General features: G+C 48.1%; 1 protein-coding gene across 1 annotated transcript in view; it reads left to right on the top strand.

Moving 5' to 3' along the window:
• The window catches only part of LOC105489504 (ankyrin repeat domain 33B), a 92689-nt gene extending 78461 nt beyond the window's left edge, over positions 1-14228 (top strand). Inside the window, exon 4 of the mRNA XM_011754337.3 lies at positions 5785-14228. Within this exon, the coding sequence (XP_011752639.1) occupies positions 5785-6626 (842 nt within the window). The 3' untranslated portion in view covers positions 6627-14228. The remainder of the gene's footprint in view (positions 1-5784) is intronic.
• Positions 14229-18906: the final 4678 nt, after the last annotated feature.

Raw genomic sequence — 18906 nt, 5'->3', positions numbered from 1 at the left:
TCCTCTCTTGTTCTGTATTCCTCCCTCAAATAAAAGTGTGACATCTTGGCCGGGCACCGTGGCTAACGTCTGTAATCTCAGCACTATGGGAGACTAAGGTGGGTGGATCACCTGAGGACAGAAGTTCGAGACCAGCCTGGCCAACATGGTGAAATCCCGCCTCTACTAAAAATACAAACAAAATTTAACCGGGTGAGGTAGCACACGCCCGTAATCCCGGCTACTCAGGAGGCTGAGGCAAGAGAGTTGCTTGAACCTAGGAGGTGGAGGTTGCAGTGAGCCGATATCGTGCCACTGCACTCCAGCCTGGGCAGCAGATGAAACTCTGTCTCAAAAAAAAAAAAGTAATGTATTTTTTAGGGAGCTTTTGAGCTGCCTCTTAAGCTTTGGTTGTAGTGTAGAACTTATAGAAAATTTTCATCTTCTACTATTACTACTAAGCTTACAGTTCGCCCAAGAAAAGTGGGTTTTATTTTCCTTTTCCAATAGATGGATAAGTATTGTAAAAAAAAAAAAAAAGTGTTGAATTGCTTCCCCAGGATTAGTGGACAGCAGTAAGGACAGATGTTGGTATATTTGTAAAATTTGTGCAAATATTTTAAGTCTTATTCTTTCCATTTAAATATGTGATATTAAGAAAAATTAAACCATTTAAAGAAACTAATAGCCAGAGCCTTTGTTTTAGACGGACACTTCAGATTTTAATAAAAAGTATAACCGGGTTCTGAGAGGCTGATTGATTGCATCTTTGGTTTTGGCCTCGTAAGGAATAACTCAGGCTGTTCTGAAGAGCATTGCAAGGGGAGTTGCAGAACCTTGTTAATTCATTGAAATATTAAGGCCCACAGTGACAGGTCTGTTTAAATAGGTGACTCCGAGAAGCATATCGAGGATGTGATTTTTTTCTGAAGACAGGCAGAATCTGTGGAGGTTAGCAGGTTCCAGGCTTGCTTAAGGGAGTTCACTTTCAGACCTGAAGTGTGGTGTAACTGCCCCAGCCTTCAGGAAGCAAAAACAAGCAGCAGTAACCTCAAATCTTGCTGTGATTCCAAGGAGCAAAGTGGATTTAAAGGACGGTGAGGAACAGAGATCACAGATGCTCCCACTGTGGGTCGGAGGGTTGCTCTTGTCTCAGGGAAGCCCTGATATCTCCTGGAAAGTCAGATGATTTCCAACCATATAGAGGTTTCTTTCTGTTTATAAGGAAAACATAAGTTTCCTATGAAGTGTGAATTTGCCATGTAGAATTGTTTGAAGTCATTAGGCAGAGGAAGGATGAAAAGTCAAGCATTCTGTGTCACCTGAAAAGCAAACCTTGAGACAAGGACTTGAGGGCAAGTAGTTTCGTAGGAAGGTGGCCCCAGGAAGTGGAGTGAGGGAGCGGGAAGTGAGACTGGGAAGAATGGAAGCTAAGAAATGTCCACCAATGAGCAGCTTCCCCTTGTGGGCAGCTGGGACTCAGATCCCCTGGACCCTCCAATATGAGGAAAAGATATCGCAGAGATGCTGGGACGTTTATTTTCCAACTCCAGTCCCTCTTTGAGGGGAGATGAGAACTTTGAGCACACTTCCCACCTGCTGTGTGGCGGGGGTAGCTTGTCCTCCCTGCTGGGCTGGAGCACAAGCTCTTTCTCGGGACCCTAATCCAGATTTGTCATCCTGATTATACCCACAATGCCCAAGATACAGGCTGGAGGTGGCACAAGAGGAAGCAGTGGAGGGCTGGTCCATAGTGGTCCCCTGTGGCCAGGAAAGGCCCCCTTGCAAGAGAGAGACCTGAGCTGGGGTCTATAGGGTGGATAACATGGGGGTGGGTGGGGGCTGGTGGAGAAACAGGAAGGGAAGTGACACATTCAGGGCTTCACGCTCCACCCACCTCCTGCTAGTCCTGGGCCTGGCCATGGCTCTTGGAGAAAGCCTTCTTGAGAATAAGTGATGGAAAGTATAGATTTTTTTTTCCCATTAGCACCTGTTTGGAATGTTTTTGGCTGCAAGTAACAGAAATCCTGACTAGACAGTGGCTTAAAGAAAACAGGCTGCATTTCTCAGCTCCTTAGAAGTCTGAGGTTGGCAGTCACCCTCCACAGCTGGCCCTGGACTTCGTGAGGACAACACAGACCCCAGTGGTTTCCTCCTGTCCATTTGGCTCCCCTTAGCCTGTTGATCTGTCACCCCTTGATTCCACAAGAATCACCCAATCCGTATTTCAGACAGGAAGCTGCAGCAGCACCAACCATGCTGGTCCCTTTCGTCAGGATGCAAAACCGTCTTTAGGGCTCAGTCACCACTGCTGGGTTGCTTGGCTACTTGTAGCTGTAAGGGAGGCTGGAAGAATGGGGAACAGGATTGCAGCCATTAGATTCGACTAGTGCTTCTCAGCTGGAGGTAATGTTGCCCCAGGGGACATTTGACCATCTGGAGACATTTTTGGTTGTCAGAACTGGCAGAGTGCTACTGGCATCTAGAAGAAGGTAGAGATCAGGGATGCTGTTAAGTGTTCTCCAATGCACAGGACAACCCATACCAAATAATTACCTGGCCTAATATGTCAATAGTGCTGAGGTTCAGAAGTCCTGGGTTAGACTGATTGTGATGCATTGCCAAGAACTGAGGATGTTGCTCCCTCAAGTGAAATAGAGGATTTTTGTGTAGACTTAGAGCACTCAACAAGGCAGCAAGTGGACCCATGGGCGGCAGCCCCACTTTTGTCCATATGGTTGCGCCCTGGGCAAAACGACACTAGGTGGGAGGTGAGGATGCTGGGGGGTCTGCTGGCAGGAAGATGGATACAGTGGCATTTCAGAAATCCTCTGTATTCTCTGAAAGGTGTTTGCATAAAATGTTATTAATCAGTACTTATCTTTTATAATTTAATTACTGTGTTCAGGTCATTAATATGACCCTTTACAGTCTCTTCCTAAGGCAGCTGATCCCTAATTTATAGCATGACTCGGATTCTAGGATCCAGTGGCCTTTGTTCCTTAGAGTCTTTGTCTTTTCTGAGATCATTTTGAAAAGATAGGTGAACATCAGGACGAAGAGTGCAAAACTTTGGACAGCTCTTCCTCTAGTTTTCCATTAGCATTTGAAAAATGTCTCTTTCAGGCAGTGTTCATTAAGATTTTAATTTTGCAGTTTGTTCCTTTTTTAAGTGACATGCAATTAATTAAGGTTTAATGTGTCATCTATTTTTTGCTATGACACTTTTACTGCCCCCTTTTCATTTTAGTCAGTTTATAAATTGTACTCTCGCTAATGAGTTCCATCCTGATATCCAGTTCCAAATAATTACCACTCTTCTAATATGGCTATTCTTTAATGTGTCACAGAATTCAGATCCTTACCAGGCCAGCTCAGGTGAACTGGGTCTGCGGGAGCCATGAGGCCACTGTGGGCCGGCAGGCCAGGGCAGCGGCTGGGGACCTGGCCTTCCTCAGTTCAGCACATATTGATCAGCCATCACATGTCAGACAACTGGGTCTGGGTCCGCATGAGATATACATGAAGAAGCGTCTGTTGGGCCCAGTCCCCGAGGAGCTCACAGACTAGATAACTGCCCTAGTTCTCCACGTTGCTTTGCTGGTGGAGATGGGACTAATGGGACTTGAAATCCTCAATGGTTTCTTTGGTTTTGAAATGGAGTCTGGCTCTGTTAGTCAGGCTGGAGTGCGGTGGCGCCATCTCGGTTCACTGCAACCTCCCCCTCCCGGTTGAAGCAATTCTCCTGCCTCAGCCTCCTGAGTAGTTGGGATTACAGGTGCCCATCGCCACGCCAAGCGAATATTTTGTGTGTTTTTAGTGGAGATGGGGTTTCACCATGTGTTGGCCAGGTTGGTCTCAAACTCCTGACCTCAGGTAATCTTCCCTCCTCGCCCTCCCAAAGTGCTAGGATTACAGGTGTGAGCCACTGCGCCTGGCCCCTCAATAATTTTTAACAGTATGTGGGATTGAGATTGGACCAGTATTAATTGAACAGCAATTCCATATTAATTTCTATACTGCAACATTGAAATTTATGCAGATTTCATCAAGTTGAGTTGAAGTTTAACTTTGCCATATTTAATATTTGGGGGCAGTGGGTGGCCTGGGGAGATTTATTAAGTGACTAGTGACTAGTGTCAGGGAGACTGTGTAAGGGGACCTGTCAGTCAACCAATAGGCTGTGGATATCAAGAGATTTATTTTAAGGAGCTGACTGTGTGGTTGTGGGGATTGGTGAGTCTGAAATTGGTGCAGTAGGCTTGAAGGCTGGAAACTCAGGCAGGAGTACGTAGATGCTGCAGTCTTGAGGAGGAATTTATTTTTCTCCAGGAAACCTTGGTCTTTGCTCTGAAGGCCCTCAGCAGATTGGGCGAGGCCCACCCACATTATGGAGGGCAATCTTGACTTAAAGTCAACTGATTATAGATGTTAACCACAGCTGCAAAATACCTTCGGGGCAACACTTAGATCCATGTCTGATTAAATCACTTGGTATTCTAGCCTAGCCAAGTTGACATAGAAAACTAAAACTAACCGTCACACCGGGCCTGCCGGGTGGTAGGAAGTATATTAGACTGAGGTTAGGACACCCAAGTCTTAGACCCTCTCTCTTGTTACTAGCTTGGGGGTCTCAGGCAGGTCCCACAGCCACTGTGACTGCCATTCATTTTGCAACAAGCCTTTTTAAAATTCATGCCCCCTACCCACCAGGATGAGATGTGTTGAGCAAACAAAAATGAATTTTTCTATTCTGGAAAAGCCCACCATCTGTTAAAGATAGACAGAGCTCGGCCAGCTAGTCTGCAGTGGGAGAAGCAAAGGACCACCCATTTCCCACAGTCCAGGACCCATGGCAGTCCTCAGAGTGAGGCCACAGCTGGGGCACCAGCACTTTGCGAGTGACTGTTACTAGTCGTATTTTTAGAATATTCTAACCACAGCATTCAGGTATCCAAGGCAGCTTTATTGTCTGTTCTTCTCTCCATTGACAGAAAGCTATAGGATCTTATTTCTTTAAAAAATTCTGTAATTTGGCCGGGTGTGGTGGCTCATGCCTGTAATCCCAGCACTTTGGGAGGCCAAGGCGGGCGGATCAGCTGAGGTCAAGAGTTCAAGACTAGCCTGACCAACATGGAGAAACCCCCTTTCTACCACAAATACAAAATTAGCCGGCTGTGGTGGCACATGCTTGTAATCCCAGCTACTTGGGAGGCTGAGGCAGGAGAAGCGCTTGAACCCAGGAGGCAGAGGTTGCGGTGAGCCGAGGTCGCACCATTGCACTCTAGCCTGGGCAACAAGAGCGAAATTCCATCTTAAAAAAAAAAAAAAAAAAATCTGTAATGTAGGTGCTGAATTCAGGCAGGGTTTCATTCAAGACAGATAATCAAATGGAGCACTTAAAAGGCAGGCTGGACTGGGCTGGGCAACGGTGGCTCACGCCTGTAATCCCAGCACTTTGGAAGGTGGAGGCGGGAGAATTGCTTGAGCCCAGCAGTTCGAAACCAGCTTGCGCAACCGAGCAAGGCCCCATCTCTACAGGTGGGCCGTGGTGTAGTCCCAGCTACTCGGGAGGCTGACTTGGGAGGATGGTTTGAGCCTAGGAGGTCGAGGCTGCAGTGGGCCGTGTTCCCATCACTGCACTCCAGGCCCAACTTTGGGTGCTCCGATAAGCGCAGGGTTCGCGCAGTGGCCGGGTCTAGGGTGCCCTCTGTTAGGAGGCTCGGCTTTGCCCCAGGCTCTGCCTTGGGAGGGAAGAGTCCTTGTTGCCGCCACCCACTCCTGTGTGTGTTTTGCGTTTTGCAGGGGCGGATGTCCACGCGAGGGACCCTCGCCGTGGGATGTCGCCGCAGGAATGGGCCACTTACACGGGCCGCGTGGATGCCGTCCGCCTCATGCAGAGGCTGCTGGAGCGCCCTTGCCCGGAGCAGTTCTGGGAGAAGTACCGGCCCGAGCTGCCGCCGCCCCCCGAAGCGGCGCGGAAGCCCGCGGGCTCCAAGAACTGCCTGCAGAGGCTCACGGACTGCGTGCTGTCCGCGCTGACGCCGCGCACCATGCGGGGCCCGGAGGACGGGGGTGCCCTGGACCACATGGTCCGGATGACCACGAGCCTCTACAGCCCCGCCGTGGCCATCGTGTGCCAGACCGTGTGCCCCGAGAGCCCCCCGTGCGTGGGGAAGAGGCGGCTGGCGGTGCAGGAGATCCTGGCGGCGCGGGCGGCGCGGGGCCCCCAGGCGCAGGAGGCGGATGAGGTGGGAGGCGCAGGGCAACGCGGGCAGACCGGCACGGAGGATGTGCACTGCCGGGAGGGCTCCCCGAGAGCCGACCTCCCGCCCCCGTCCCGGGGCCCCGCCGCGCCCTCCTCGCGGAAGGCCAGCCTCCTGCCCCTGCAGCGCCTGCGGCGGAGAAGCGTGAGGCCCGGCGTGGTGGTGCCCCGGGTCCGAGTCAGCAAGGCGCCGGCACCCACCTTCCAGCCCGAGCGGCCGGCGCGGAAGGGCAGCACCAAGGACAGCGGCCACCTGCAGATCCCCAAGTGGCGGTACAAGGAGGCCAAGGAGGAGAAGCGGAAGGCAGAGGAGGCTGAGAAGAAGCGCCAGGCCGAGGCGCAGAAGGAGAGGCGCTCCGCGCCCTGGAAGAAGAGGACGTGAGGGCCTGTGTGCCTGGCGTGGGGGCCGGGGCAGGGGCCGGGTCCGGGGCGAGGCCGCGGGGCTGGTCGCGGAGAAGGAGGCGGCCTCGTTGCGCATCGCGCCACGGACGCTCCATGGACCACGGGGCCACGCGCATTTCCAGGCTGTCTGTCCAGGCTGCTTCCAGGAGAGGGCTGGGAGAGCCACATCGATTCGCCTGTCACCAGCCCTCCTAGCAATCAGTACACCTAGCGGGCACGTTGCCTAAAAGGCTCCATTTAGAGAACCTCAATTAGGATTTTTTTTTTTTTTAAGATCAATTTATCAAAGGGCGTTTTCTGCGTAATTTTGTATTTTTAATCATTATTTATCAAATTTGCAACGTTTTACAAGTGATAGGGCCCCTTATATCCAAGGCAGTTTTAATACACTTGCCTGAAGACCTTTTGTTTAAAATACTGTTTCTAGCAATAAGTATTCATGATACCTGTATGAGTTCACACAGACATCATAGGATTCTCCCCCTTTTTGATTGTTTGGTCTTTTCTCCTCCTCGTGGGTGTAGGTGTGCACTGGATGTTCTTACTAATTAGCTTAAGTGATGCCAGATAGTTCTGTTTGACAGAGGCATTGACTCGTTTAGCCACATGATCAGGTGAGACAGAGAGATCAGATGTTATTGTATCTTTTTAAAACTCTTATCCATACAGTAATATATTGAGGGAAAACATATTGTCAAATTATAAAACAATGGAGAGATAAACATCTATTTATTGCTAGAATTAAACTCATTTTAAGCAAAGGGTTTTAGATAAACTGGATAGGAAATCTTTAACATTAAAAATAGATATGAGAAAAAAACTGTCATTCGATAAAATGGGGCAAATTTAATAAATGATTACCAGAAATACAAAATTAAGCCATATGTGCTCTTAAGTAATTCAAATCCAGATATCCTTAATACGTCAAAAAGATGCAACAAGAGTCAGGAGCCCAGAATGATACAAATTACAGGAATGGGGAGGAGGCGATTTGTAGAACAGGCGAATGGAATGGGGAACAGACTTGTTTTCGGCAAATTCTCCTGGAGTAGACGGGGCAGCCCCCTCCTCCAGGCTCAGTTCCAAAGAGTCCCTTGTGTGGGTATTTCTTTTCCTTTTCCTTTGAGGGCTGCACTTGGTGTTTAGTTCATCCTCATGCCGACCTCATAGAATTTCCAAGATGCGGGGCCCTGAGCAGGGCAGGGCACGGGTGTGATTTGCCTTGGGTCACAAGCTCTCGGTGAGGGTTTTAAATCCACACTTTTATCTCCAAAGTCACATGGAGATCACTTTTCTCTCCAAGGTGACATGAAGATCACTTTTCTCGGTGATCAAATTTGAATTTATCAAAGGGGGTTTTCTGCATATTTTTGTATTTTTAATCATTATCAGATTTGCAGCATTCTAATTTGGCAGTGCAGGGTATGAAAGCTGGAAACTCAGGCAGGAGCTTCTAATTCTAATGGCTCTGGCTGTGTGGGTTGTAGAGTATCTGTCACATATGCACTTTATTTCAGTATTAAATACTTGGACACGCACAATCACAGGCCTATTTGGAGGCTCTGTACTATAACCCTAATAACCCTAGATACATCGTGATACAGAGTGTCTGTCTCAGGACGCAGGCAGGGCTGGTGCAGGCTTCTTCATACTCCCTTCCACTTGGCACCATCAGGCATCGAGCAACCAGGGATCCTAAACTGGCCTCTCCAAAAACTCCATTGAACAGGACTGCAGGCTGCACCCAGGTTAATGGAAGATTGGTGCGATGATGATACAGTGTTTAAGGTCAGATTGCAGTGAGTTCCTCCTTAATCCCAGAAAGGTACCGTGATGAATGCCGCAGGAGACTGGTCCCTCTTTGAGAACTGCAGATATTAGTTGACTGTGGGTCACTCTCGTGGCCAAGGAGTTGGGATTGGCCATGTCCCCTTTGAGGAGGTGGGGACTGTGACTGAGACTGGTTATCTTTGGGGGTTGTCTTTTCTGACTCTTTTGGCATGTGGCACCTTCCTGCCACATGTACATAATTCACAGCATTACCAAGACACCACGAGCCCCACCCTCACCTCTGTCAACCGAGGACCCAGCCAGGCAGTGCCACGTGGTCTCCCAGGCACACTTCTCAACACCGGCGACCCCTGCTGTGAAAGTTCTCAAGGTCCTGGTCCCAGGAGCTGAGCCCTGGGAGCGTCCTAAAGCTCTGCAGGTGACTGCACTGCAGCCTGCATTGAGAACTGCGGCTCTAACATAGTGATTTCGGGAGGACACCCATTCTGAGCTCCCACAAAGGCTCCACCTTCCCAAGAATGTCTGATTGTCATTGGAACAGCCAGGGCCAGGCAGCTTCTGCTTGGGCTGACGTGGCATCTGACCCTTGGTGGGTTGCCAGGCATTCCTGGCAATGGTATGGGAGTGGTATGGAGCCCCCACTTCTACCCCAAGCCTGGGTGTCTGCTGCTTCCATATCAAAAATGGACATTTCTGGTCCTGCCCAGCTGCTACCTCACCACAACCCATGCTCAGAGTCTCCAGGGTTGTGTGGAACAGCAGTGATGGGACAGCAAATGACTGGTGATTTCCCCAGGTCCCACGCTGTTCTGGAGTGGGCGTGTTACGGCCCTGCCTCCAATGTGTTCCAGCCTCATCCATGTACACAGGATACTCTGGGGCCAGCAAAGGGCTTGTCCAGTGATGCTCCTGGTGTCCACAAAACAGCTCTAGAGATACCTGCATTTTGAAAAGCCTGCTGAGCCAACAAGCGTGGGGCAGGACATGGATTTCTTTGGCAAACCTGAAGGAGGGCTGGCCACTTGCCTGGTGAGTGGAAGCTGCTGTTACCTGGCCAGTGTTTGCAACTTGAGGGAAAACGACAGCTGCATGGGGGGAAGCCTGACCTCCCGGGGAGCTTTGGTGTGGCCTCAGTGGAAAGATTGGATTTTGAAAACCTGCCATACCCAACTGAAGGAAGGGTCATTCCTGATTGAGTTGGAGACTCTCCCCAGTCCCTCTCTAGACTCATTCTAGCCATAGCCTGCCTGTGGACAGCCCTTCCCTTTGGCCCATGCAGTGGGTCCAGTCAGCTCCTGCAGCTGTGCTCATGGCTGCTGGCCCAGCACTTCTCATTTTTGCCATGTGGAAGCAGATTTGCTAGTAGAGGAATTTTTCAAGTCAAGGAAGTGTTGCCAAGCCTCTAGCCTTGACCTGTGGGGGGCCTTCTGCTCTTTGTTTCTTGTTCTCTTTGGAGTGGGCACAGAGGGGACAGGTGGGCCCTCAGTCAGGCTCAGGGAGTGCAGGAGACCAGGGAGGGAAGCCCAGATGATGGGGAAACAGAGCCACCTTGAGGGGGTGTCATGGAGTCAGTGTCGGGGTGACCTGACGGGTCAGTTTATACTTAAGCAACATTATTATGTTCACTTCTTTTGGGTAAGGGATTCCTCACGGGAGGTGTGGTCATCTGGTCATAGAGGTGGGGAGAAACACCCCCTCATCTTCCTGAGCCATTTGGAAGCCCTTTCCTCCAGCCCTAGGTACTGGTGACACAGGCCCCTCGGTCTCAGGATGTGGACAGGGCTGGGAGGGGCAGGCTTCTTGTCCCATCCCCACTCAGCACTGCTGGGTATCTGGCAGTCAGGGGTCTCACAGTGGCCTCTCCAAAAGCCTAGTGTCTTCAGAGAACATTTTTCATTTTTGTCTATTTTCATTGCTTTGAACAGCTGCATTCACTCACCGAGGGCTCACCCTCCCTGCATCCCCAATGTGGTTCAGGGAGGAGGGGACCGATGAGCACCGACCCCTTCTCCTCTTCTGTCAGTGGCCACGGCAGTGCCCTCTCTGGCTTTGCCTCCACATTCTCCTGCCCCCATCACCTCATCTCTTCTTCCTCATTAGCCTTTCCTTCCTTTGCCTGTTTTCTTCTCCCAGCTGGTTAAGTTCTTGATCATCCCTGGCACCACCTACACTAAGGTCTACCAAGGACAGAAAAGCCAGGGCCTCTGCGAGGCATGTGGTGTCCCTGCGGGGTTATCATGGTGGGACCTCCTAGACCCCAGACTGAATGAGTGGCAGGCCTGCTAGTGTCTGCGCTGATGGCTTCGAATTCCTCCACAGCTGTGCCTCTCCCACCGCCTCTTCTTTGCTCGGAAGGGAGGCCTGGTTTGCTCTCCTGCCAGGACAGCGCAGCCCCTGCTGTGCAGAGGGATGGGACTTGGGGTCCCTACCTGCACCCTGATGTTGATTAACTGTAGATAGTGAATTTCAAGTTGACAGGTACCTTCTCAGGGATTTATATATAAATTTATATATAAAAATAGAGGAAAAGTTGAAGTCTATTTTACTACTTTTTAGTGTTTGAGTAAATTATGCTTTAACTGGACAGAAAAAATATTTCTCAGACAATGTCGATGCTGCTGGTAACAACTGAGATACCTGGGGCTTACCCTTGATGGAGACTTCTTGGTGATTCTAGATCGGGGACTTTGGTGGCAGAAATGGCTTTGGGGTGGGTGTGAAGTCGCTTCAGTCCCTCTGAGTTGCCTCTTGTGGATGGAACATGTGTATCAACAACAATGAAATCCACCTCCGTGTGCATGGAGGCGGCTGATGAGAACACAGATAGGCCAGTCCTCTCTCTTCCCTCCGGAACCGGCTGCTCCCGGTCTGACATTGGAGCACATGAACTAAGAGTGACAATTGTTTCTACTTGTTTCTGTGAATAAAGTGTTCTACAGTCAGCCCAGCACTAAACTCACCAGAAAGGAGGAGGGAACAGCCTGGAGCCGTTCATCTGGAATTACCTCGGTGTGCAGAGGCTGCCCCTTGGCTGCACTTGGGAACATCGTGGACGTCCTCCGTCCTGTCAAGCTCCTCCTGACAGACTCCTGGCAGCACTGGAGACCTCAGGACTATGGAGATCAGAATTGCAATGGCTTTGTCATCTCAGCGTGGCCACTCCTGAGGCAAGAGGCTCCTCCTGGGAGCGGGAGAGAGGGAGTCCGTGATGTCGGTTGGAAAATAGGATTTATGGATGCAGGAGGGCCATGCTGGGCCCCTCTGCCCGCTTCTCTCCCTGCTGTTGGTGGTGACCAGGTTTCAGGAGTGGAGATGAGGCTGTTGTGAGTGAAACAGAAGCCCCTGGAGTAGGGCCAGGCCCCAGGCCTGAAAAGGATGCACAGCCTGCTGTTTCCAGGCTGTTGGGAAGAAGCGTGGGTACCGAGTGATTATGATGAAATGCATCCCAGAGAGGAAATGAATGGGCCCTGAAAAGTGGGTCTGCCATATCCCTGGTAGCCCGCCTGCAAGAGCACTACATTCCCCCCAGCCCCGCTGTCCACACTACATGACGTGGGAAGGCTGCTGTTCATCTGTACCCTGGGGACCCGAGTGTGCTCTGCGGAGTGAGGCACAGCCCTGATGTGCGCCCTGCGCTACTCTTTCCCCAGGTGCACTGGAGACTCAGGCTTGCTCATTTCCGTCCTGACACAGCTCACTGTTCCTGAGTGGTCAGAGTCCCCCTGTGCTGTGTCAGCTCCTAGACACCATTAGTCTTTCACATGATAAAGCGCAAGCACTTTTTCCCTTTTGCAGTATTTGGGGAAATTCTAGCACACTCCCTGGGGATTTGCAAAGGTCCCTCTGCCTCCCACAGTGGGTAACTGTGTGGATTCTGCACCTGGCAATCAGTGCTTCCCCTTGGAAACACCTGGGGACCCTGTTTCTTTGGGCCTGGTCCTTGGTTTCTACACCAGCCTGTTTCAGCCGGCACCTGCCTGGGACTGCCTGGAGGGCCACGGTCCAGGGAAGGACAGGTGGGACCGTGACTATGACATCTTTCTAAAACAATAAAGTCCCATTGATGACAACTGCAGTGGGATGAATGCCGTTGCGGCGGTCATGCTGGGAGCTGCGGAGAGCTTACAACAAAAGCAGTGTCTCTCAAGGCGCTGCTTGCATCTTCCCCTCCACGCCTCTCGGTGCGTTTGGAACTTGCTTACGCACTGGTATAACTCTTGAATCAGCTGCTCATTTCTGTGCCCTTGCACTCCCAGGTTCCTTCATTAACATTTTAAATAAGTGACTAAAAAATCTCCTCTGGAGGTTGTTTTGAAAGAAACAGGAAAAAGAAACACACACTACCTGGATTGCTTTGACTTACTTTCGAGCGACTCAGCTGAAAGCCGGTATTACATACACAGTTTCCTCAGGCTCACCCAGCCTGAATAAGACTTGATAAAAGGCACAGCCCTCGGCAGCAGGCAGTGCCAATGTGGCCAGTGTACACTAAGGTGTGAGTGTGTGCACAGGCGAGCACACGTGTGTGTACTCATACACACAAATGAACTAAAGGGACACTGGGCTTTGTGCTGGCAAAGGTTACAATGCTGCTATAGCTTGGCTGTGGGCAATGTCAGATGGAACCTGCTTTGATGGTGTGTTGTTCAGTGTACTCAGTGGGGTCTCACTGTCAGCATTCCGCCTGCTGTGGCACAGAACACGGCTAGGGTCATCATAGTCCAGGTTTTTATTGAAAGGCAGCGTTGACCCAGGCGGCTCATAGAGAACCCATTTGGCCAGCTCTGGGCCATCTCTCTGCCTCTGCCCTACCTTGGCTGCACGGAGGAACCCAAACCCAAGGGGCCCAGGCCCAAGAGGATTCTTTACCCCTGGAAGAGCTCCCCAGGAATTCAGCCTACAGCCCTTGACATTTGGCTGCAGGTTACCCGTAGAATCAACACCTTATCCTGAGGAAGCCCTGGTATTTCCCCAAGTCTGCCTATGTATTAGATACTCTAATCAATGCTAACACAGTTTGGTTTTTGAAGGAACTAGTTTTGTCATAATACTACACCCTTCTATTGTATTTAAATAAAAAGAAAAAAAAAAAAAAAAACCACGAAACTTTCCATCCGGTAAAGCAATGGTCTGTGTTGGCCTGATGCTTTAAGAAGTTTGGGGAGGTAGGTATGGAGGCACCTTAACACCAGTTTTTTGAGCAAAAGTTCTGGTAGCTGGTTTAGAACTGCACAGCTATGGATACACCTGATGAAAACTGCAAAAGGCGATGACAGTCCCAGAAATATGACCAGCATCCCTGTGAGCCTTCGGGGCATCCGAAGGAATTTGAAACTTATACCCCATTCAGATGAACTGTAAAAGCCAGTGTACTGGAATTGTCTTTGGTCTGCCCGGCATTTGGGGGTGTCCAAGGACCTGTGTTTTTAACAAAGATGACTTTATGGCCATTCTAAGGATTGAACAGATTCCTGCACAGGGTGCCAGGTTGCAAGTTAGGTCCTCTTAGTATAAGCTGTCTTTTTTTCTGAATGTAAACCTATTTGCATTGTCATTTCTAATAATCCATTAGGTTTCTGGATATTGTAAAGATACTAAGTACAGATATATTGTGTAAATTTCATAGTGTTTTATTTTGAGGTGAGAGTTTTGTTATAGTTTATAAAAGATATTTTCCTATTCAGACCTCAGGGCTATTTGGGAACCTACAAATAAATGTGATTCCCAGCAGCTTCAATTTTTGATATTCAAAAAGTTAATAATCTTTAAGCTAAATATAATGTGATATTAGTCAGAAAAAAATGTTTTTCCCTTTTAACTTCTAACAAATTATGTACTAATGTTTAAAAAAATATGGAAAAAATGGGATAATGTAAAAATGTGGGAGAATTGTAGCTAAAGAATAAAAAATCACTTGTTAAAACACATTCTTATGGTCCAAATGTGTGATATTTGAATAAACTTGAGTGTGTATAAATTAGAGAGTGATACAGTGAACTATACCAGGATTTTTTCATGTCACTCCCTTCTTTTCATTGAAATAGACGTGCACCTTCTTATTGTGACAAACTTTCACTTTATTTTTCAAAGATAATATTTAAAAATTGTGAGTTCCCCACAAATAGTTTGTCACATGTTCAGATGATCTCATTACAATCCGCCTCTTCTCAGAAGAACCCACTGGCAGGTGGGCATCCTTCAGGGGTGTTGCCATGAATTTATGTACATACATAAAAACAAGAATATAGTTCAGTTTCCGTGTGTTCTTTTGCCTAAATGGTATACTGTACAGGTTGTCTGTCAGTTTCTTTTCTTTACTTAAAATATGTCCCTAGAGAGATTTTTAAATAATTTAAATATTAGTTTTATTTTCTTTTGACAGCTAAAAAAGTAATACACAAATATGAGAGAAAAAAACCGAAACATTTTACAAAGTTCTCAGATGAAAGTGACTTACCTTCCCCCAGGGCAGTCCCTCAGACCAGCTATTTGTACATCCTTCTAGAAATATCTTTTTAATGCTTTCTTCCCTCTGTGCTGTGCAAACAGGACCCCATGGGACATACAGTCCCATTCACTCACTGTGTTTTGAGAAGGGTGTGTTGGTCCCCACTTTGTTCTTTTTCACTGCTGTGTAGTATTCCTTAGCAGAAGTGCACCATGGTTCATTTAACCATTTTCTCATGGGTGAACTATTCAAATGGTCCCGGTTGTTACGATTTGCTAGTAATGAAGATCCTTGTACCTACCCAATTATATACACAAATGGATATCTTTTAAGATAGCAGTGCAGAAGTGAGATCTGCCGGGGTTTAAAGAATATGTGTTTTAATTGCCATAGTCACTGCCATGGCGGCCTTTTCAAAGCTCTGCGGTGTGTGCAACCACCAGCAGGGGGCAAGAGAGGTCCTTTCCCAACAGTTAGAAAATTGTATCTCGTTTTAATTTTCTTGTTCCCAGTTGTTGATGAGGCTGAACATCTTTTCACCTGTTTTTCAGCCATTTTAATTTCCTATTTTTACACATTGTATCCATGTCTCATCTGATGTTGGTTTTTTTTTTTTTTTTTTTTCCTAAGGGTGGGAGTGGTGGGTGGAATTTTATTTTACTTTTTTATTTTTGAGACGGAGTCTCACTCTGTCTCCCAGGCTGGAGTGCAGTGGCATAATCTTGGCTCACTTCAACCTCTGCCTCCTGGGTTCAAGCGATTCTCCCGCCTCAGCCTCCCGAGTAGCTGGGATTACGGGCACTAATTTTTGTATTTTTAGTAGAGATGGGTTTTGCCATGTTGGCTAGGCTTGTCTCGAACTGCTGATCTCGAGTGATCCGCCTGCCTCGGCCTCCCAAAGTGCTAGGATTACTGGCGTGAGCCACCACACCTGGCCCCTCATTTGGTTTTCATTTCACTTTTTGGTGTCATTTTTGCTGGAGGTTGATATGTATTTGGGATCATATTTCATTCATGTGGCGTGCATTTTCTCTTGTTTTATCACTTATTAAGGTATCTTCTGTAATGTAGAAGATTTAAATTATAATTAAGTCAAATTTGTCCAACTTTTGTTTGTTTTGTTATTTGCATCCTGTGTTTTTTTAAAAAAGGCCTTTCCTACCCCCAATGAACAATCTTTTTCTTCTATACTTTCTTCTAATGACATATAGGTACTTTGTTTCCCTTTAGCTGAAAGACATGTACATGTGTACACAACTCACTTAGGTTGTATCTGATGGGACTGAAAACAACCAGCCCCTATTTATTTGGGAAGCTCCGTTTTGAATGTAGGAAATTGGAAGTCTCAATCATTAAATATCATAATCCTACGTGATTATTAAGGAAGGGTCTAAGTAGGGAATAAAATGTTATCTATGAACCTTTGTCCTAGGGGGAGAATGTTATGGGCGATTATTTGTGCTCATTTGTGAAAGAGCCAATGTGCCTGTGTGTTGGGTGAAATATGATTGAAAAGGAAGGTAAGGGGGGCGGAGCAAGATGGCCGAATAGGAACAGCTCCAGTCTCCAACTCCCAGCGCGAGCGACACAGAAGACCGGTGATTTCTGCATTTTCAACTGAGGTACTGGGTTCATCTCACTGGGGAGTGCCGGAAGATCGGTGCTGGTCAGCTGCTGCAGCCCGACCAGCGAGAGCTGAAGCAGGGCGAGGCATTGCCTCACCTGGGAAGCGCAAGGGGGAAGGGAATCCCTTTTCCTAGCCAGGGGAACTGAGACACACAACACCTGGAAAATCGGGTAACTCCCACCCCAATACTGCGCTTTAAGCAAACAGGCACACCAGGAGATCATATCCCACACCTGGCCGGGAGGGTCCCACACCCACGGAGCCTTCCTCATTGCTAGCACAGCAGTCTGCGATCTCGCCACAAGGCAGCAGCGAGGCTGGGGGAGGGGCGCCCACCATTGCTGAGGCTTAAGTAGGTAAACAAAGCTGCTGGGAAGCTCGAACTGGGTGGAGCTCACAGCAGCTCAAGGAAACCTGCCTGTCTCTGTAGACTCCACCTCTGGGGACAGGGCAATAACAAACACAGCCGAAACCTCTGCAGACGCAAACGACTCTGTCTGACAGATTTGAAGAGAGCAGTGGATCTCCCAACACGGAGGTTGAGATCTGAGAAGGGACAGACTCCCTGCTCAAGTGGGTCCCTGACCCCTGAGTAGACTAACTGGGAGACATCCCCCACTAGGGGCAGTCTGACACCCCACACCTCACAGGGTGGAGTACACCCCTGAGAGGAAGCTTCCAAAGCAAGAATCAGACAGGTACACTCGCTGTTCAGAAATATTCTATCTTCTGCAACCTCTGCTGCGGGATACCCAGGCAAACAGGGTCTGGAGTGGACCTCAAGCAATCTCCAACAGACCTACAGCTGAGGGTCCTGACTGTTAGAAGGAAAACTATCAAACAGGAAGGACACCTACACCAAAACCCCATCAGTACATCACCATCCTCAAAGACCAGAGGCAGATAAAACCACAAAGATGGGGAAAAAGCAGGGCAGAAAAGCTGGAAATTCAAAAAATAAGAGCGCATCTCCCCCGGCAAAGGAGCGCAGCTCATCGCCAGCAACGGATCAAAGCTGGACGGAGAATGACTTTGACGAGATGAGAGAAGAAGGCTTCAGTCCATCAAATTTCTCAGAGCTAAAGGAGGAATTACGTACCCAGCGCAAAGAAACTAAAAATCTTGAAAAAAAAGTGGAAGAATTGATGGCTAGAGTAATTAATGCAGAGAAGGTCATAAACGAAATGAAAGAGATGAAAACCATGACACGAGAAATACGTGACAAATGCACAAGCTTCAGTAACCGACTCGATCAACTGGAAGAAAGAGTATCTGTGATTGAGGATCAAATGAATGAAATGAAGCGAGAAGAGAAACCAAAAGAAAAAAGAAGAAAAAGAAATGAACAAAGCCTGCAAGAAGTATGGGATTATGTAAAAAGACCAAATCTACGTCTGATTGGGGTGCCTGAAAGTGAGGGGGAAAATGGAACCAAGTTGGAAAACACTCTTCAGGATATCATCCAGGAGAACTTCCCCAACCTAGTAGGGCAGGCCAACATTCAAATCCAGGAAATACAGAGAACGCCACAAAGATACTCCTCGAGAAGAGCAACTCCAAGACACATAATTGCCAGATTCACCAAAGTTGAAATGAAGGAAAAAATCTTAAGGGCAGCCAGAGAGAAAGGTCGGGTTACCCACAAAGGGAAGCCCATCAGACTAACAGCAGATCTCTCGGCAGAAACTCTCCAAGCCAGAAGAGAGTGGGGGCCAATATTCAACATTCTTAAAGAAAAGAATTTTAAACCCAGAATTTCATATCCAGCCAAACTAAGTTTCATAAGTGAAGGAGAAATACAATCCTTTACAGATAAGCAAATGCTTAGAGATTTTGTCACCACTAGGCCTGCCTTACAAGAGACCCTGAAGGAAGCACTCAACATGGAAAGGAACAACCGGTACCAGCCATTGCAAAAACATGCCAAAATGTAAAGACCATCGAGGCTAGGAAGAAACTGCATCAACTAACGAGCAAAATAACCAGTTAATATCATAATGGCAGGATCAAGTTCACACATAACAATCTTAACCTTAAATGTAAATGGACTAAATGCTCCAATTAAAAGACACAGACTGGCAAACTGGATAAAGAGTTAAGACCCATCAGTCTGCTGTATTCAGGAGACCCATCTCACACGCAGAGACATACATAGGCTCAAAATAAAGGGATGGAGGAAGATTTACCAAGCAAATGGAGAACAAAAAAAAGCGGGGGTTGCAATACTAGTCTCTGATAAAACAGACTTTAAACCATCAAAGATCAAAAGAGACAAAGAAGGCCATTACATAATGGTAAAGGGATCAATTCAACAGGAAGAGCTAACTATCCTAAATATATATGCACCCAATACAGGAGCACCCAGATTCATCAAGCAAGTCCTTAGAGACTTAC

Source organism: Macaca nemestrina, chromosome 6, assembly GCF_043159975.1.
Source record: "Macaca nemestrina isolate mMacNem1 chromosome 6, mMacNem.hap1, whole genome shotgun sequence".
Lineage (NCBI taxonomy): Eukaryota > Metazoa > Chordata > Mammalia > Primates > Cercopithecidae > Macaca > Macaca nemestrina.
The sequence above is the reverse complement of the archived record's forward strand: the minus strand, read 5'-3'. Positions and strand labels throughout refer to the sequence as shown.